Source organism: Elgaria multicarinata, chromosome 1, assembly GCF_023053635.1.
Source record: "Elgaria multicarinata webbii isolate HBS135686 ecotype San Diego chromosome 1, rElgMul1.1.pri, whole genome shotgun sequence".
Taxonomy (NCBI): domain Eukaryota; kingdom Metazoa; phylum Chordata; class Lepidosauria; order Squamata; family Anguidae; genus Elgaria; species Elgaria multicarinata.
The window spans coordinates 213983510-214004892 of NC_086171.1; the positions used below are offsets into that span (position 1 = coordinate 213983510).

Sequence of the window (21383 nt, forward strand, 5' to 3'; positions counted from 1 at the left end):
GCAGTAAACTTTTACTAGCAGGCTGTGGATTGAAACTGTCCAGGTAAGCAGGCCAGCCACCCAATAGAGCTTGGAGAAGCAAAAAGGCACGGTTGCTATCAGGTAAAATGCAGCTGAGGCAGAGGACTGGGGTGTTTTTCGTGTGGCCCAGGAAGCCTCATGCTGCCAGTGGGTCCCTTGTGCTGCTCCCAGAAAAGAAGCCCATGGCAGGGCTGGTTCTTTTATGAGCCACTTCCAGGTGAGTCTCTGGCCTAATCCGGTCACCACAGTCCCCAATGGCAAATCCTTACCAGCAAAGCTGCAGATTGAAACAGTCCAGGCCAAGCGAGAAGGCGCTCTTACTAGCAGGTAAAACACAGTTGAGACAGAAGGCTCATGGCTTCGTGTGGCCCAATGACCCCCATAGCGCCACTTCGGCCTTTGCGCTGCTCTCAGGAAGGACAGAAAGCCATGCGAGAACTGGTTCTTTTTTGAGTTTCTCCCCTATGCAAACTCCCTACCTAACTAAGGAACTGGGAATACTGAGAGATTATATGCACTGTGGCTCTGTAGCTGCAGCTGAATTGAGTCTGGCTCATTAGTATTCACAGGTGGTTCTTCCTTCACTTGAGTAGACCCCTCTGGTCTTCACCCTTTTGCTCCTGAGTAGGAATTTTCAGCCTTGAGCTTTTCGGTGTTCTATAATGTGACAAGGTGGCACACACACACACACAATTAATTAATTAATTAATTGTGGGGGAACTGGTTCTTCCAAAGCTGATTTTCTCCTGCAAAGTAGGTGCATTACTACTGAGCACCAGCGCCAGTCCTCAATCCCCTTTAACTCTGCTTATGGGAAGGAGGGGGGAATGGACCCCTTCCCCTTCTGTAGCTGAAGACTCTAGACTGGGGGAACCCATGGCTTTTGTTTCCCTTCCGTTAATTTTACTGGGAGGGAGCAGCGCATCTAATGGGTGATTTGTGGCAGAGGTTTTTCTTGAAAAGGGACCTGGAAGTTTGGAGGTGGGGTGGGTGCCTGAGAGTGAGGAGAGAGATTAAGGACTGAACTGTGGAATGGGGCGGGGGAGAGAGTAAAAATCCCAGACATGAGGGAATACTCATATTTACTTTGGGGGTTTTGAGATTGCTTGGTGACAATTCTGTCTGAAGGACTTGAGAAACATGGCTGCTGCTGCTGCTGCTGCAAGCTTCTTAATGGCTTTTTACCTCGGGCCAAATTCCCTAAACCGTCACCCTCAGCAGATACACCCACAACCAGGTCCACCTCTTGGGTACAGCCTTCCTCTCACCCCTAATGTTTGTTACACTGCAGTCAGCTGTTACTCATTGCATTCTGATTTCTTTGTCTGGGAACTGCTCTGTTAGGAGTTCAGGAGTTGCTCCTTTTGTTTGGGGGGGGGGATTTTTCTTCAGCATTGCTACCACCTATGTGATTTCTTATTTACAGCAAATGCCTATAGAAACACTCAACTGTAAGTACCATCAGTTTTGAAGAGTCCAAGCGTCCCCACTGCCCAGAGGCATGGGGCCATGATGCTGAAATTGTTGGGTGCCTTTACCACCACCTGGGGGGGAGGTGCCACACTGCTGCTGAAATCACTGAGCCTCTCCTCCCAGAGGAAAGGCTCCTGCTGAGACCACTAGGCTTCTTGCTTGCCAGTTGTATTGAAAGGGGAATTTCCACAGGTGTCATTTGTATGCATGCAGCACCTGTTGAAATTCCCTCTTCATCGCAACAATAAAAGCTGCCCTCTTTTGTATCTGGTCACGCTAGGCACAGAATTAATTTTTAAACTTAATTTGTGTTTCAGGTAGACACTTCCTGCCGTTGGAAGCTCTACCTTTAAAGCAGACTATTTATTAGGAAGCAAAATCTGTTTAACAAATACAAGGAGTTATTTACTAGACTTTACCACCATTTCAAGAGACAAAGGCAAGATCTACACTACTGCTTTAAAGCACTTTATAACAGTTTTGACAACTGTTGGGGCCCAGGACACACCCCATATACAGTTTTCAAAACATTTTCAAAGTGCTTTAAAGCACTTTAAAGCAGTAGTGTTTCTTGAGAATGTTCTTTCTGTGCTACACAGCATTCCTTGACAGGCTGTATACTTGTAATTTCTACTTCTAAACATGCCACAGGATTTTGTTTACAATTTGGCATGGCAGAAACTTTAGACTGGGTTTGTTTACAATTTGGCATGGCAGAAACTTTAGACTCGTGACCATGGTCTTTGCTTCCTGATTAGGACGTGAGGGCTTTTCTAGGGGAGGGAGAGCTGGCACAACGCGACAAGGGGGAGGGGGAGAGGGAGGGAGGGAGGGCGGTGAAAGAGGGGACAGAGGCTTAATTTTTTAAAAAAACCGCTTATCTTTCGGGGCGCACGTGGCGCCTTTAAGACGCTGCAGGGCTTCCCTCGTCCCTACGCGTCGCCCCGCCTCCCTGCCGGCTTATCCCGGCAGGTCTAGCTCAGAGTCACCGGAAGAAGGAGGTTTACTTCAGAGCTAATGAAGAACGTTCTAAAGAAGAGTGTGCCCGGGTAAAACGATAGAAGAAAAGGTATTTCGATTGACTGGGCTCAAGTTGCATTTTGTAACGTAGCAAGGGAGGACGCAACAATGCACTTAAACAACGGTGTAATGAATAGTGTAGATCCTGCCCAGCTCCCGGTTGAAGGGTCCCCAGATGTGGCTGGGAGGAAAAAAGAGAAAGGAATTGGCTGTTATTCAGGCTTGTCCAAGGACCATCGTTTGGATATACCCCCAGCCCCACTCACGCACACAGCCATGTCCTTCGGAGAGGCCTTTCATGCTGGCAGAGAGTATTGCCTAAAAAGCTCTCCTCCCTCCTTGACCAAAGCCGCCAGAGGGGTGAGTGTGAAGAGACCAATCCGTGACCCCCTGCAGACCCCATCAGCCATCGTCGTACCTGAGCCCATAAATGGCTTTTGTGGCACATGCCAGGAGGCAGTGTGGCAGCGATTGTCCTGGCCTGGTTTCCATGGCCACCTGGGAGAGATGTTGACAGGGAGAAGGCAAAAGATGAGATTCAAGGCCCTCTCAAGCCCCAGCCTGCCCCAGGAGGGAGATTTCACCACCCTTCCCACTGGTGGGCAGGGGCTGCATCGCACTCACCGCTATGGCCTCCACCAATTCTTCCGTGGAGCAGGGGAACGCCAGGGCCCTCCCCCTGCTCTTCCGGGTGGCTCTGCATGTAGCGATGATGGCACGGAGGAAGATGAACTTCGCCTTGCAGTCGAAATGCTGGAAATGATAAGGAAAGGATTGCTAGTAAAACTCTACCACCCCTCACCCCTCCGTCGCCCACCCCTCACAATGTTGTTCTCAGGCATCTCACAGGTCATGGAGGATGAGGAGAAGAGGAGATGAGCTGGACTCCATCCCCCTCCCCGAGCGTGACCAGGCCCTCTGCCCTATCAGTCCTGGAGGCACCAGCCACCACGGGCCCTAAGTGACACGTACCTTTTCTCCAGCTTGGACCTGCTGTGCAAAGGCGAAGATCGTGTTCATCAGGTCGGCCAGATCTTCCTCCGTACGGCTTGGCGGCAAAGAGGTTGTGGAATCCAAGCCTGCCATAGATGCAATAGAGAGAGGTCACAACCGGAAGAACGGCTGTGTCCTTCCCCCTTCCAAAGACAGGCTGCTGCCTTCTTGTGAGACCTTTGGCCTCCGGTCATGCCTCCCCCCAACCCTCCCCCCAAGCCCTGGCCATCACCTCACCTGCTCCCTCCGATCCGGCCTGCTGGTCCACTTCCAGGGCCTCCAGCCTCCGGCGCAGGGTGCACAAGTCCAGTGCCTTCCGCTGCGCCGGAGGTTTCAGCCCCAGTGGGTGGACTTGGCTCTTCCTCCAGCAGCAGAACTCCTTCCAGAAGGGCCTTGGAGGGGCTGCAGGAGATGCCAACCCTTTCTTCATGCTGCTCCATTCCTCTGGATGGACTTTATTTTGCTGGAAAATGGTTCGCAGCTTCTTCAGCCTAAAACGGAGAAGGTGGAAAGTGAGAAATGGGGAGTGCAGGTCCTAATCCCCAAGCAGGTTTATCGGAAAACAGGCGGCCCAGTCAGAGGGCAGAACTCCAGGTATTTTTCACTTCCACTCCCAGAAGCCCCTTTAAGGCATGGCTAAATAGTCAAGACTAGGGTGACCATATTAAAAGGAGGACAGGGCTCCTATATCTTTAACAGTTACATAGAAAAGGGAATTTCAGCAGGTGTCATTTGTATATATGGAGAAGCTGGTGAAATGCCCTCTTCATCACAGCAGTTAAAGCTGCAGGTGCCCTGCCCTCTTTTGTATATGGTCACTCTAGTATAGCTCCTGCACCTTTAACTGTTGCGATGAAGATGGAATTTCACCAGGTTCTCCATATATACAAATGACACCTGCTGAAATTTCCTTTTCTATGCAACTGTTAAAGATACAGGAGCCCGGTCCTCCTTTTCATATGGTCATCCTAGTCAAGACTGCTGTGAGTGGAGGCCAAAACACCTGGAGATCTTGCTTTCTCCCCCTGCCTCAAATTCCTAATCTGAATCCGGTTTGTGTTCCTATGAAGAATTGTGGGACACCGAAAGGGAGGGTAGACCCAGCTGCCAAGTGCTACCCTCTCAGCCAGCTTAGCCCACCGAGGCCCATGAATACGGGAGGGGATCCATCAGAGGACACCCACCCCCGGGCCCCCTCTAAGCTGCCCAGGCCCTATTTAAGCTGAAATGGATCAAAAAGCACTTTGGGCTCAGCTCCGTACTCCACACCGAATGGATGCTTCCCAATGGAGGTCCTCAGAGTTAAAGGTCCGTCGAAGACCCCCTCCCTCAGATGGCCACCCTACGTCAGTACAGAGGGGGCACCAATCAAGCAGATGCCCTTTGGGGGAGGTGGGGAGGGTACAGCCTCCTCCTGAAAATCAGGGGGAGCCCTGAAATTCTTATAGAGGCTTGTAATAACAATGGGCCTATCTGGCAGCCCCAGAAAATCAGGCAGAGCCCCAAAATTCTAATAGAGGCTTGTAATAAGACCCTAAGCATGCTAAAAGTTTTTGCTGCAGGCGTGTTCCATTGGAATGCTGCACACAGGTTAGACAAGTTCTTTGCCCTTAGGGACGAGATCCAATTCAGCCCCCAAGCACGACTCCACACTTCCAGCAACAGAGGGTTCAAAAGCGCTTTATTGATTATAATCAAGATCTGAGTCTCTTGAAAGGCGAGTGGTCAGACAGAGAAATTGGGAATTCAGCACAGCATTTCAAGCCTGAAAGGGGCAGTGCCCAGTAGCAGTATTAACCAATCAGAACGTAACACTAGAGCCTTCTTATCTTGTGCAAAACAATCCCTTTGTAACAGTAAGTTACAGTAAGTTAACTTTCTGCATTCTATGTGGCCCAGGGATTCAGGAACTAGATAGATTAACTCTTCAGAACAGCCTTAAATGTTGTAGTCCCAACAAAAACTCAAGTGTTCTTCCTCAATTCATCCAGAATACTCTCTGTTCTCTTTGTTCCCAATACCAAGAGTAGGCTCTCTCTTCACTGATTTTAATTTGTAGATGATCCCTAAACTCCTTCAATGGTTTCCTATGGCCATTCGGAATGACACAATGCATTTCAATGGCCATTCAGTGTCCTTCGGTTTAGTATGTCCCGAGAGAGCCCCCCTAGGGTGAGAAGGAGAATATAAATATTGTACTCACATCTTTGCAGATTCAATGTCTCCGTCTAGATCTGAAACCTCCCTCTCTCAACTGCCTCTAACTCTGGAGTTCTAAAAACTAGAGTTCTAACTCTATCCTATGATGTTTCAATAATCCTCTACCACTCTCTACCACGCTCTACCACTCTCTACCAACCTCTAACTCTATCCTATGATGTTTCAATAATCCTCTACCACTCTCTACCACGCTCTACCACTCTCTACCAACCTCTAACTCTATCCTATGATGTTTCAATAATCCTCTACCATTCTCTACCACGCTCTACCACTCTCTACCAACCTCTAACTCTATCCTATGATGTTTCAATAATCCTCTACCACTCTCTACCACGCTCTACCACTCTCTACCAACCTCTAACTCTATCCTATGATGTTTCAATAATCCTCTACCACTCTCTACCACTCTCTCTAGCTCTCTCTAACCTTCAAATGCGCTCCCACTCTCTCTTCCGCTCCCTCTCTCTCTCTCCTCACTACCCACAAAGACCTCCTCCCCCCACAGGCCTCCTGAAGCCCTTCCAGCTGGGGGTCGTGTCACAATGGAAGACATGCCGCCATCACTTAGCAACCTTGCTCAGCCATGGCCAGTGTTCTGCTCAGTACTGGTGGTTTTAGTGGGGGGCTATGGCCTGTGGTTTACAAGGGTGCCCAACATTGGGCTGGCCTCCTTAGCCAGGCCCGTTTTGTGGCCACCCGAGTTCTGCCCCTCTCTTCCAGGCAGATGGGTGGCCCTGCAGACTCCTGGATGCATTGTCTGCTCAGAGGGAGCGTCACCAAGGGAAACCTTCCAGCCAGCTAAGGAGCAGACTGGGTGCCTTTCTTGCAGGGGAGGTGGTCGCGTGGCTTAAGGGAATATGACTATGAGGGGATGAATTTTACAGCTTCCTCCTTAGAGGTCTGACGCTTAGGACCTCTTCATATTATTAGCTGCAGGAAGATTCTGTCTTTACACTTCTGTTTCTTTCAGTCCTTCCAAACTGTCATCAAGCACTTTGGAAAACCCCAAAATAAATATTAATGTTCCCTTATGTACAGAATATTCCTTTAGTGACTCCACTTGCTTCGCAGTTCATGTTACCTCTAGTGCTGGTGCCAGTGTCATACTTTGGATATACCTTGAAAGACTGCCTTCACTTGTATCAACCTGCTCACATGCTCCAATCAGCAAGAGAGGCCTTCTCCTTGACCCACCTGTGAGAGCAGTTGATCACAAGTGGGAGGCCTGCTCTGCAGTGATCCCACATCTCTGGAAGAAGTGGCCCTTTAGGGTCCTCTATGCCCCATCACATCAAGCTTTTAGGAAGGCTGTGAAAACATATGCCTGGAACCTAATGGCACCCATTTAGAGAGAGGAACGGACAAGAAGATTTCCAAGCTGACCATGATGGAAGACCCAGTGCAAACAGGAAAGACCCAAATGCCCTGGATCCATCCTTCAGTCAAGGGAACCTCAGGCGAGCATGAACACCAGCGGGAGAAATCAACCGGACCCAAACTGACTCAAAACTCCTCCCCTTCCTCTTCCTGCCATTCCCCTTCCCATGCGTGTCATTACCTAGGGTGATCATATTTTGGAAACCAAAAAGGAGGACAACATGGCCGGCCCCACGGGGCATGTCCAGCACCAAGAGGATGTGCCCACCTAAACATAGCCTTGGTCACATATCTGATTTTACAGCACACTATTAAGACAAACCTACATAACATCATAATGTTAAAATTAGGGCTGTGCATGAACCCCCTGACCTGCTCCGGAACCCGATCTGCAACTTCCAGATCAGGTCCGCTCCGCCCCGCATCACTCCGCCTATGGTCCTCTTCGCTCCGCTGTGGAGCTCCGGATCTGAATTGGAGCTCCGTGTTTTCCCCCATAGACTTGCGTTGAAATTGAAATGCTTATAACTGTTTTACTGTTAATGTTACAAACCTCAAAGTTGGCACCATGAGAGCTTAGCCATGTACCCACATTCCTGCCAAGCTCCAAGCAAATCTGAGCATGCCCTGATTTTGGGGGAATTTTTGAAAATCCGACACCCCATTTTCAGAAATGGAATTTACTCCGACATTTTTACAGATTCAAACTTGCAAATGGGAACCCTCACAGATGTCATCTAGATCCACATTCATGGAATGCTTCAAGCAAATCTGAGCATGCCCTGATTTTTGGCGATTTTTATTCGTTTTGAGCATCACCCCCTAATCCCAATTCACACCCCTTTCAAGAACGCTGTTAGTTTTCATGTTACAAACCTCAAAATTGGCACCATGAGAGCTTATCCATGTATCCACCTTCACACCCAGTTGGAAGCAAATCCAAGCCTCCACTGATTTTTGGGGAATTTCTGAAAATACTACACCCCATTTTCAGAAATGGGATTTACTCTGACATTTTCATAGATTCAAACTTCCAAATGGGCACCCTCACAGATGCCACCTAGACCCACATTCATGGCATGTTTCAAGCAAATCCGAGCATGCCCTGATTTTTGGCAAAAAAATAATAATCATTTTAAGCATGCTAATAGCTCTGACATCTTTCCATACCTGCCCATAAGGATCCATTGCAAAGCACTTGCCCATAGCAATTAATAATTAATTTCGTGGAGCGCCCCGCCCACCATTTTGGATTTTTTCGCCCATAGCATTGCATTGAGCAAAAGATTAGTGGATAACTTTTTTGTTTTTCAAGCTAACTATTTGAAACTCGCTGTGCTTAGAGAGTCGTGGGTGGGGGTCATTTTGAGCCTATTTTCAGTACTCTGCGTGGTGCAGTTTGCTTGCTATAATTTTTATAAAAATAGGGTTTAAAAAAAGCGAGAGAGGTACCTTTTTGAAGTGCTGGGAGGCAGATTCAACTCCCAGTCATGATCACCTGATGAAGCATCCTCCAATCCCAAAGTTGGAGGGGGGGGATAGGCAAAATGGGATACTTAGTATCTTGGAATACTGGGAAACTTCTATTTCTTAGTCTCTGAACGGACTTTTCCCAGTGTTTTTTTAAACAGTAGCCCCACCAATTGCACAAACACAACCTGAAATCATATACTAAGTAAATAAATAACAGATAGGAAACACAGCACTGCTACCCACCCTAACCTTGGTGAACAACTGAATAAATGTGGTGCAAGGGGATGAGGTCCCCTAGGGCATGTGGACGTGCCCAGTGCACACACTCCTGCTCTTCCAGGGTCATCCGAACACTCCAAAGCTTAAACAATCTAGAACTTCTAGAAGCTAATGCCTGTCATGAGTTGAAGTGTCAGGTAGCTTCTTAAAGACTGCTACTTACTTAGGGCAAGTCAAATTGGCATATCCCCCTCCCCCTGGGCATGTGCCCTTTCCTCTTACTGGTAAAAGACAGACATAGCATTTTAAAAAATATTCTTCTTGTTGTTTATTCAGAAACACTGCTGCTTTTATTTCCACCCCTCCTTTATTTGTTTGTTTATTTATTACATTTTATATTTCTACACCCCATAGCCCAAGCTCTCCTGGCTTTTCCTCTTCAGTGAAGTCAGGCAGGCTTTCATTGTGGTTCAACTCCTTATTGTTGTTGTTGTTGCTATTAATATTAATTAGTACTTCTATTATTAACATTATTATTTTGTTGTTTAATAATGGCTGTGATGATCACAATGCAGTCAATCAACTCTGAAGCAAGGATCACAAAGCTTTACTCTTATCCTCCTAGCCTCCTAGTTATGGGATGCAAAAGAAAAGGCATCTCTCTGTGCTGCTCCCACCTCGCAGGGATGGTTTGCATTACTGGCTTTGAAACAATCCTTGCCTCACTTCCTTGTGCCCCCAGAAATTTCTGCTCCATGCCTGCCTGGCTGCCTTCTCTCCTTCCCCTGTGTGCTGCTGTGGTGGGGCATCTGCCGGGACTGACTTCCCCATAGATCTATGGCATATCTCTGCCTGCCTGGTGCCTGAGAGCTGCACTACATGATGGGCTTTGTGGTTCAACCCCACAAGCCTCTGACATGCTTGCTCCCAGTGCTGCCTGTCCGCCTCTGTGCCCGCCTCGCAGGGATGGTTTGTGTGTGTCTTGCTTTGACTCAGGGGATAAGTCTTTCCTGCTCTCACTTAGACTTTTTGAAGTTCCAAATAAATTTTTCAAGTGTGGAAGAAGATTCATATTTAGGTTTATCTACTCCCCAATTCATGGCATGTTGGGATTTCCTTTGAAATGGCCATGAATAAAGCCCATTGAGCTGTCTGCAGCTTCCCTGAGATACTGGGGTGTCCGGTTTTCAAAAATCTCCCCAAAATCAGGGGAGGCTTGGATTTGCTGGAGGCTTGGCATGCATGTGTATACATGGATCAGGTGTCATGGTGCCTAATTTGACGTTTCTAACATGAAAATTGACAGAGTTCTAGCATGGGAGTTGCTAGAACTCCGCGGAGCGGAGCGGACCTGATCCAGGAGTTGCAAATCTGGAAGAGAAGCGGATCGGGGGGGGGGTCCATGCACACCCCTACCATTTACACAGACCATTTTAAAAAAAATTCCATGAAGCAGGTCAATAATTTAAAGGAGTGTGTACATCAGTGGATATTAAAGACAGTTCCAGTTCATTTTTTTTCTGTGAAATAACCTCCCCGCACCAAAAAAGAAGTGACTACTGGACATTGCCAATATATATATATGTTTAAAAGAAGCATTAGCTGTATTGCACCACCAGCAATTAGCTGAATTAGAGCTCCATCCAACGAGCGTTTTACTGCATGCTCTTTACTGGGCAGTCACGAATTGCTCACATGACATCGTCTGCCTCTCACACATCTTCCGCCCCTTCTGGTCTTTGTTACACCGCAAAAAAACCCAGAAAAAGTCCGGTTGCTGCTCTCTCCTGGATTAAATGGGGCTAATTACTTCCTGTTTTCAGTAAATGACGCTTGGAGCGGCAACAGAGAAGGGACAGGAGCTGCATGTTTGACCTAGATGTGATCCCTTATTCAATCCGTTATTATAGAGACATTGTGGTGACCAATAGACACGAACCAACGTGTGTGTTTTTTCTGAATAAGATGCAGCCAAAGATCCATAGACACGAAAAGTAGACGACAAAGTGGCATCCCATTGACTAGGCATTTTATGGAGGTGGCCACAGCAGTATCTCAAATTCCCAAATGCCCAAAAGGTTGGGGACTCATGGCTTAGGATGTGGCATGCCAAGTGACGCACCAATGTTCATTCATACTGAAGTATCCCAGGGTGCAGGACACAGAATGATGGGCTCAAGTTACAGGAAGCTAGATTCCTGCTGGACATCAGGAAAAACTTCCTGACTGATAGAGCAGTATGACAGTGGAACCGGTTACCTAGGGAGGTTGTGGGCTCTCCCACACTAGAGGCCTTCAAGAGGCAACTGGACAACCACCTGTCAGGGATGCTTTAGGGTGGATTCCTGCATTGAGCAGTGGGTTGGACTCAATGACCTTATAGTGTCCTTCCAACTCTACTTTTCTATGATTCTAACTATTACATTGGTGTTATTGGCAGATGCACCGTTACATACAATTAGGACCATAGGGATTGTAATTTCACTTAATTTTAGATACATGACAACATTTCCCTGATATTTAACATTTATTCGCTAAGGGGATCCCACCCATTTGACATACTGCATTTCTTTTTAGGGCATTGCCTTTACTTTTGGAGATGCATGCCATCCAGTCATTCTGAAAATTGTTCCCTGCCAAAGAGTATTCAGTGGAAAGCCTGCTGTAGCTGCCAAGCCAACAAGTCTTTATTAGGATAGCGATGGTTTTAGATAGTTCTTTATTCTTCTCAGTTGATGGAAACTACACAGATCAACTCTGAGAGCACTGCGTGCCTCAATATATGGTATTGCACCATTCTGAGTCTGATGCAATTTTACAATTAAACACACCGAAGCCCAAACTAGTTGGAGCGCCCTGTTCGATTGGATTTGGGATTGTCCTTCCTTGCTTTGAATGTTTGGACTCAGTCTTCTCCACTCCCCATGACCAGAGCCAGAAGAGAGCATGACAAAAGCACAGCCAGGACTAAAGGGATGAAATGGCAGCAAGAATAAGCAATAAGCTGTTATAAGAACTTACAAATAATTTAAACATATTCCAATTTAAAAATTCACATGAACAAAAGGAGCAACAGGTAGAATATTTCTCAGTATTGAAATGAATGAATCGCTCATGAAGCTCCACGTGCACATCCATGTACCTTGAATATGTGCCAGGGTCTCTCCTTGTTATGGTGCAGGGTCTCTCCTTGTTATGGTGCAGGGTCTCTCCTTGTTATGGTGCAGGGTCTCTCCTTGTAATGGTGCAGGGTCTCTCCTTGTAATGGTGCAGGGTCTCTCCTTGTAATGGTGCAGGGTCTCTCCTTGTAATGGTGCAGGGTCTCTCCTTGTAATGGTGCAGGGTCTCTCCTTGTAATGGTGCAGGGTCTCTCCTTGTTATGGAGCAGGGTCTCTCCTTGTTATGGTGCAGGGTCTCTCCTTGTTATGGTGCAGGGTCTCTCCTTGTTATGGTGCAGGGTCTCTCCTTGTAATGGTGCAGGGTCTCTCCTTGTAATGGTGCAGGGTCTCTCCTTGTAATGGTGCAGGGTCTCTCCTTGTTATGGTGCAGGGTCTCCCCTTGTTATGGTGCAGGGTCTCTCCTTGTTATGGTGCAGGGTCTCTCCTTGTCGGTACCCATTCATCAGCTGATCTACCGTTTTTTCCTTGCAGGTCAGTCGCTGTTGTCCGACCCCGGTCTCTGGATTGGACTTGTCCTGGGCAAAATGATAGCTGCTCTTTTTCTGTTATACTTTTTCCTAAAAATAACACAGGGCGAGATGAACCTGAGACACACAGCTCTGAGACCCAAGGAAGAGAGGCTGGTGGAGAGCGCTACCTAGACCTGGTCTACATCTCTCCTGCTGCCATCTTGCCCTTGCAGGGGATTAAAAGAAATAGGCAGGATGTGGATTAAAAGAATGAGCCAATCAAGCTTTAGAAAGTGAATGCTGGCTGTAACTCTATTTGCTGGAAGTGCAGTGAAGATGTTGGATATGTCCAGCAGGAACCACATATGTATGTGGAAAAGAAAGGAAGCAAATGCTTTAATTTTTTGCTACAGGAGATTTCTGAATAGCGAAAGTCTAAGGTGACCCAGAGATACTTGATGGCTTAGATCCAAAGGTCCTGGTGCTGCAATGGGAATGCAGGGCCAGGAGATGCTAATTTCCCCCACGTTCTCTCTCTAGTGCCCCACAAAAAGGATTTCCAGGGGCAGGGAGGCATCCAGAGTGGCTTTTCACTGATGCAGGGGGCTACATAATGTGGGGGAGGGTGAAAGGAAGGATTGATGATTTCTGACAATTTTAAAGTTACTCCCGACATTTTCAATCAAAGATCATAGAATCACAGAATGGCAGAGTTGGAAGGGGCCTACAAGGCCATCGAGTCCAACCCCCTGCTCAATGCAGGAATCCACCCTACAGCATCCCTGACAGAAGGCTGTCCAGCTGCCTCTTGAAGGCCTCTAGTGTGGGAGAGCCGCCCTAGGGAACTGATTCCATTGCCGTGCTGCTCTAACAGTCAGGATGTCCAGCTGATTTTCCTGATGTCCAGCTGGAATCTGGCTTCCTTTAACTTGAGCCCGTTATTCCGTGTCCTGCACTCTGGGAGGATCGAGAAGAGATCCTGGCCCTCCTCTGTGTGACAACCTTTTAAGTATTTGAAGAGTGCTATCATGTCTCCCCTCAATCTTCTCTTCTCCAGGCTAAACATGCCCAGTTCTTTCAGTCTCTCCTCATAGGGCTTTGTTTCCAGACCCCTGATCATCCTGGTTGCCCTCCTCTGAACCCGCTCCAGCTTGTCTGCGTCCTTCTTGAATTGTGGAGCCCAGAACTGGACGCAATACTCTAGATGAGGCCTAACCAAGGCCGAATGGAGAGGAACCAGTACCTCACGTTATTTGGAAGCTATACTTCTATGAATGCAGCCCAAAATAGCATTGGCCTTTCTTGCAGAAGAAAGACCTTGAAGAAGACCTTGCATGGTCGAAACGTGTTTGGTTTTTTATCGTTTCTTTGTTCTTTATCATTTCTATTGATGTTTTAATGTAATACCACATAGTTTATATATACTTGAACTATACAGAGTAGCTATTTTGCTCAGTATATTAAAGGTTTTTAAAAAAATACTTCAGTTGTTTTCATATTTCATGTGACTATTGACAGTAATACGGTCACCAATACATCCACCCCTTTCTCCCATCTCACCGTCTTAATTGTAAGGGGTCAAGATAAGTTTTTTTTACTTATTTGTGTCCTCCATGCCTATGTGGCCAGCATATGTGAAAGTTTTGTGAAATACATTTTTCTTTCTCGCCTCCTCACCTGCTTCTTCCATGTTCTTGAACCAGATCTATGGTGTTCACATGTTGTTAGTTATTTTAAAAATGTGCTGGAGGTTATTTACTTGAAAAAATATTTTTTTATTTTTTTGTTGCACTTATATACCGCTCCCATAGCCAGGGCTCTCTGGGCGGTTAACAGAAATACTTTCGGGGTAAAATTACTGAAGCTCACAATTTGTAATTATGGCTGTAGTCTTATACTCACTTACCTGGTAGTAAGTCCCATTGAACACAGTAGGATTTACTTCTGAATAGACATGTTTACACCATTGTTTTTTTGGAGGGATCATCCCGAGATCATCCCTGTGTGTCCAAATGACGCACAGGGGATCCCGGGATCAGGGAGGGATGATCCCACCATTTCCCCAGGATAACTGAGACCTCAGTTATCCCCATTTTACATGCGGTCCTGGGATGATCCCGAGGACTGCAGGTGGTGTGGGCATCTGTCCCGGCTTCTTCCCTCTTCCCCACGAGTAGTATGGGCTGGATGAGGAAAAACAAACTGAAGCTGAATCCAGACAAGACGGAGGTGCTCGCTGTCAAAGGCCAGAACCTAGGTTTGGAGGTGTGTCAACCGGTTCTGGATGGGGCTACACTCCCCCTGAAAGACTGTGTTCGCAGCTTGGGGGTGCTTCTGGATCCGTCACTCCAAATGACAGCCCAGATAGATGTGACGGCCAGGAGTGCCTGCTATCAGCTTCGGCTGATACACCAGCTGCGCCCCTTCTTAGAGTCGGAAGACCTAAAGACGGTGGTGCACACGCTGGTAACTTCGAGGCTCGACTTCTGTAATGTGCTCTACATGGGGCTACCTCTGTGCCTAGTCCGGAAACTTCGATTAGTCCAAAATATTGCAGCCAGGCTAGTCACTGGTACACCTAGGGGTGACCACATTACACCAGTTTTAAAATCTCTTCAATGGCTGCCGATTAGTTTCCGGCCGAAGTACAAAGTGTTGGTTATTACCTTTAAAACCCTACATGGTTTGGGTCCAGGCTACCTGCGGGATCACATTCTCCCATACAATCCGCCCCACACACTCAGGTCCTCTGGGAAGAATCCACTTCAGCTAGCAAAAACTAGATTAACAACTGTTACCCAGAGGACCTTCTCTTCTGCTGCTCCCAGACCGTGGAATGGCCTGCCGGAGGAGATTCGTCAACTTGATAGTCTTTTAGAATTTAAAAAAGCAATAAAGACTGCTCTATTCCGGCAGGCCTATCCAGTGGAATTTTAGGATGTTTTCAGGATGTTTTAATCATGTATGTTATGTTTTAATCCGTTTTAATGTGTATTTTATATCATGTTTTTATACTGTTTGTTTTACACTTTGAATTGTTTTCGTTTTTGTGAACCGCCTAGGGAGCTTCGGCTATTGGGCGGTATAAAAATGCAATAAATAATAATAATAATAATAATAATAATAATAATAATAATAACAACAACAACAGAGAAGGAGCCGGGATGGGGGAGGGAGTCCAGGGCCCTCGGGGGTGGGGTGAGGAGCAGGGTCAGGGGGGGATGTTCACCTAATTGGGGTCATGTGACTACTCTATGAACTCACCATGCCACCGTGGACTAATAGAAAGAGGTTTTAGTGATGTGCTATACAAAGGGTTTTTTTTAAATAACCTTGCAAAAGTCATTTCCAATCTCTCCCTGGATTGGACCAAGGGGATGATGTTATTCCTCTACAAACTCACCCCATCACAATAAACTAATAGGAAGAGTTGTTTAATTGTTGTGAAGCACCCAGAGAGCTTTGGCTATAGGGCAGTATAGAAATGTAATAAATAAATAAAGCCTTAACATACAATCTCTACAAGGACGTGTCTGGGATTCAACAGCGTTAACTCATAAACCTTCTTAAGCACTTTAGCGTGGCTAGATGCAAACGAAGAGAGTGCTCCTGTCCTGAAACTGTATTATTATTATTATTATTATTATTATTACATTTTTATCCCGCCCTATATCACTAGGATCCCATTGTTGAGAAGAAGAGGGAATTTCAACGGGTGTAGTTGCCAGAGTGCGTTTTTCCACACATTTGAGAACTACAAGTTCAACCGCAGCTTTTAAAGCTCAGCTAAAAACTTTTCTTTTTCCTAAAGCTTTTAAAACTTGATTTTGTTCTGACTTTATACTGTTAGTTTTACCCTACCCAGTGCCTGTTTACCCTACCCTGTGCCTGTTTGCTTTCTCTTCCCCTCCTTATTGTTTTATTATGGTTTTATTAGAATGTAAGCCTATGCGGCAGGGCCTTGCTAGTTACTGTTTTACTCTGTACAGCACCATGTACATTGATGGTGCTATATAAATAAATAAATAAATAAATAAATAAATAATAATAATAATAATAATAATAATAATAATAAAGGCTGTTAATTGCTGTATCTACATTCGGACAAAATTGAGATCTCAGCTCTACACAAGAAGCTTTTCCTTCCCTGGTTTTCTGCTCCTAGGCTGCCCTGTGCTATAGAGGAATGGTTCAAATTCACAAGGAGAGACAGGGCCATTTTGCCCATTCTAAAAAACAACCACCACCCACTTTCCCCACTCTAAAAAAAATAAAAATAAAAGCCGGGTGGGTGGGGGGAGAAAGTGGTCTGCAAAAAACAGAAGTGAAACTGGAGGATCATATGATGCCATCTCAAAGGCCCATCAACAACGATGAGTAAGGAATCACGAGGGCTCAATAAACGCCTTGTGTAGAACAGCTCTATGAGGCAGAGAGTCCTCCTTTCAAATGTGAATTTCCAGTTCTCCACTGTAATACTTGCATAGGCTTTACCGAAGTCTTTGTGGCTGTTGTCACACAGATGTAACATTTGGGGAACGTTATCTACTTGTTCTTATCTGACGACTGCCAGCAGATATTAGCAATATCTTCAGGTCTTTCCTTTTTCTTACAGAAACCAACCTCCATGAAGCATCCTACTATTCAGAGAGGTAGGGTGTGTGCATAGGCGTGCGCAGCACATTTCATTAGGTGGTTCGGCCAAGGATTTTTTTTTTTAGGTAAACATTGATTGAATATACAGTAATAAAGGACTTTTTTTCATTCATCAAACAAAAGAAATAAACGAAAACTGAAGTAAACTGTATTTTTTTAATTAACAAATAATCTGTACTGCATTGTTGTAATTATTTGATTGGGACTGAAGTAGAGGAACACTAATTTCACTGTACTTATTGTCTTTAAATATGCTTAAATATCCCACAGTTACCTTGCTATTCTGTTTCTACAGTTATTTTTCTCCTGTCATTTTTGTCATCCTCTCTTCGTTTTCAGGCTGCATCCTAGGCACATTTACCTCAGAGTAAGTTTGATTGATCTCAGTGGGGCTTACTTCTGAGTAGACGTACATAGGATTGTGCTGCGGCTCTGTTTTAAAGCGACACAAGATACACACCTCCCATGTTTACCAAAAGAACGGCTTGAAAAAAGGGGGTTGGACACCCTAAAATAAGCAAGGGCAGATAGGAATTGTTTTAGCAAGCATTCTGAAAAAGGTGCTGCTGAATGAACCCTCCTTAGCCAGGAGGTCCTGGGGGGGGGGCATTGTGGTTCTCCCCCCTTCCCACTTTCTTTTCTCTTGCTGGAGTCCAGACTGGGCTGGGCGGTGGGGCAGCGATGAGGAGAGGAGGCACGTAAACAGACAGCTTCTCTCTCTCTCTCTCTCTCTCTCCCAAACATTACAGTACCAGCAGGGCTGATGACGAGAGGAGGGTCAATCTTACTCCTTACAGAAACAGTCCCCTCCTTGGCTCCACCACGTGCTGCTTCCTGGCCCCAGCGTGGCTGCTGCTCCCACCTTGTTCAGCAACTGTCTCGCGAGAGGTCAGGCAGAGCAGCTGGGAGCAGGGAGCGGCTGAGTGAGTGAGTGAGTGAAAGAGACAGTAGCTGCACCGGTGAAAAAAGCCTTCCAGAGGAGGAGCGGGGTGTGGAGCAGCTGAATTTGTCGCTCTTTCCTACAGCTAGCACCGGCCCTTCTACCGCAACATGGCGGCAGTGGCGGCAGATTAGGGTGTTCAACTGAACCCTTTGAACCTGTTGTCCGCACGCCAATGGGTGTGTGCAGGAATCTAAAGGCAACCTCATTTATTCAGATTTAGAAGGAGGAAGTGACCATTTCCTCTTCATTCTTCAAAGAAAGAAGATTTGATGGGGAATGAGATGAAGTGAGAAAGAGTTTAGAAGGGTCTCCTGCCTGCCACCCCGATGGCTGCTTCAAGCCCCTTCTCTGGGTGGCCGCGTCCATTTCAGCTGCTGCTCCTTCTCCTGCTCCTTGTTGGTGAGTGCTAAAATGTAGAAAATGGACTTGCCACCATGCTCAGATTTCCAGCTGTGGAGAAGTTCCGTCCGAGGAGAATATTACGGCAAGAACCTGACTGGTGGGGTAGGCCTGTGTTCGAGTCAGGGCCAGGGCCAGGTTTTGGCAACATACAATATAAAAGCACAACCAAGATCAAAACAGCAGCAATGCAAGAAATACAAATTTAAATTACAAATTTAAAACAGCCAAGTTAAAATTGATTTATAGGCTGTTTAAATACTGGGAGAATAAAACGGGTCTTCACCTGGCGTCTAAAAGAATATAGCGTAGGTGCCAGGCGAAATGATACCAGTTAATGTAAAGTAAGGATATCACAGCTTGGAGCTTAAATACTTGTGAGCATGATCAAGGCAAAAAACGGGAAGAGCAGGGCTGTGCTCGCCTCGGTTCTGCAAGCTGCCCCGGCCTCCTCTTTTGCCTGCCCTGTGTCGAACTGGGCATGTTTAGCTTGGAGAAGAGAAGATTGAGGGGAGATATGATAGCACTCTTCAAATACTTAAAGGGTTCTCACACAGAGGAGGGCCAGGATCTCTTCTCCATCCTCCCAGAGTACAGGACACGGAATAACGGGCTGAAGTTACAGGAAGTCAGATTCCAGCTGGACATCAGAAAAAACTTCTGTCAGGGATGCTTTAGGGTTGATTCCTGCATTGAGCAGAGGGTTGGACTCGATGGCCTTGTAGGCCCCTTCCAACTGTGCTATTCTATGATTCTATGATTCTATGAGGTAACTAAGCTTATACTGTTAGTTTTACCCTACCCTGTGCCTGCTTACCCTACCCTGTGCCTGTTTGCATTCTCTTCCCCTCCTTATTGTTTTACTATGATTTTATTAGATTGTAAGCCTATGCGGCAGAGTCTTGCTATTTACTGTTTTACTCTGTACAGCACCATGTACATTGATGGTGCTATATAAATAAATAAATAATAATAATAATAATAATAATAATAATAATAATAAGTTTCTCTTGTTTTAGAGAAGACAGCTGGAAGATTTTAGTGTGCGGAGACACAGCCAAAGACAGCGAAGATAACCAGAAGCTTGAGTTCTTCAATAACATTTACTGAGGCTTAACATAGTTTGATAAAAATATATTTACAGCATACGTGGCACATAACACAATACTTACAGTATAACAGCACATACAGGAGAGAAGTAAGGTACATTCATGCACTGGACATATATATATATATATATATATATATATATATATATGTATGTATGTATATGTATATATATATACACATACAACAGATTATCTGTACAACCAATTTAGCCAATAATTGGCAATCAAGTCACCCCACAAAACGCCTTGCCAAAGTCCAGGTGGCTGACCTTGATCATTAACAGCCTTCTGCATAATCTTCTTCTGTGGGCAAACCTAAAACTGTGGATAATGGAAATCCTATCCCAGACACCCTGAGGACCAAAAACTCCACTGTCCGGAGTCAACAGAAGATGATAGTAGATTCATTTCCTTGCAGGTGCCAAAGGACAGAAGGTGGAGGTGTTGCAGTCTCCGGAATCCTTGTCAGTGTCGTTAGGACAGACCGTCACTCTGACTTGCAAACTGAAAGGGACTGATCCACCAGGAGGCGTGAGATGGCACAAGGGCTCAGACAGACAGCAGCGACCCGTTTATAGTCAAAATGAGTCTTTTCCTCCCCGGGTGAGCAGGGTTTCCCCAGAATCGGACGCAGACTTCACCATCAGCATCAGAGACATGCAGCCAGAGGATGCCGGGATGTATTACTGTGTGAAGTACAGAGCAAGAGCCACAGGGGAGACGGAAGAAGCCTCTGGGAAGGGCACGGTGGTCTCTGTGGTTGGTAAGTGCAGGAAAAGCCCTTATGGGATGGGGGGAGGAACTTCCCGTCTTAGCCTGGTTGCTAACTAGACAAAACACAGGTGGGGGGGGGGGGGGCTGAAGAACCTTGCAAAGTCATAGAATCATAGAATAGAAGAGTTGGAAGGGGCCTACAAAGCCATCGAGTCCAAACCTCTGCTCGTTGCAGGAATCTACCTTAAAGCATCCCTGACAGATGGTTGTCCAGCTGCCTCTTGAAGGCCTCTAGTGTGGGAGAGCCCACCACCTCCCTAGGTAACTGGTTCCATTGTCGTACCGCTCTAACAGTCAGGACATTTTTCCTGATGTCCAGCCGGAATCTGGCTACCTGTAACTTGAGCCTGTTATTCTATGTCCTGCACTGTGGGATGATCGAGAAGCGATCCTGGCCCTCCTCTGTGTGACAACCTTTCAAGTATTTCAAGAGTGCTATCATAGAATCATAGAATAGCAGAGTTGGAAGGGGACTACAAGGCCATCGAGTCCAACCCTCTGCTCAATGCAGGAATCAACCCTAAAGCATCCCTGACAAATGGTTGTCCAGCTGCCTCTTGAAGGCCTCTAGTGTGGGAGAGCCCACAACCTCCCTAGGGAACTGGTTCCATTGTCGTACCGCTCTAACAGTCAGGACGTTTTTCCTGATGTCCAGCTGGAATCTGGCTTCCTGTCACTTGAGCCCATTATTCCATGTCCTGTACTCTGGGAGGATCGAGAAGAGCTTAAATGCTTCTGGATGTTTCTGTAGCACCTTCTTTTGCTTTCTGGGCTACTCTGTGAAATCTAGTACTGTGCCTAAAGTTTCTCCCATGAGAATTTCGACCATTCTCATTCAATTTGATCGAAAAGGAATTGCTTTCAAAAAGAAATTCAAAGGAGAAGAAATTTAGGAGAAATTTTCACAGGTTTGGTTCTGAGTTCTTGTGGGTTTTTTTACTTATGAGATGGCCGAGGTGTGTGTGTGTGTCCTGACATTCATTGTACAATCACTTCTCTGACAGCTTGCAGCCTCCTTAGATTTCTACACTTCCTGCCCAGGGAAAGACATCATGGATTTATTCCTCCCGTAGGGCCA

At 46.2% G+C, this 21383-nt stretch overlaps 1 protein-coding gene across 1 annotated transcript in view; it reads left to right on the forward strand.

The window, feature by feature from the left end:
• Positions 1–21383, forward strand: part of SIRPB2 (signal regulatory protein beta 2) — an 84644-nt gene that overhangs the window by 55927 nt on the left and 7334 nt on the right. The window contains exon 2 of the mRNA XM_063143357.1: positions 19950–20294. Coding sequence (XP_062999427.1) covers positions 19950–20294 — 345 coding nt within the window. The remainder of the gene's footprint in view (positions 1–19949; positions 20295–21383) is intronic.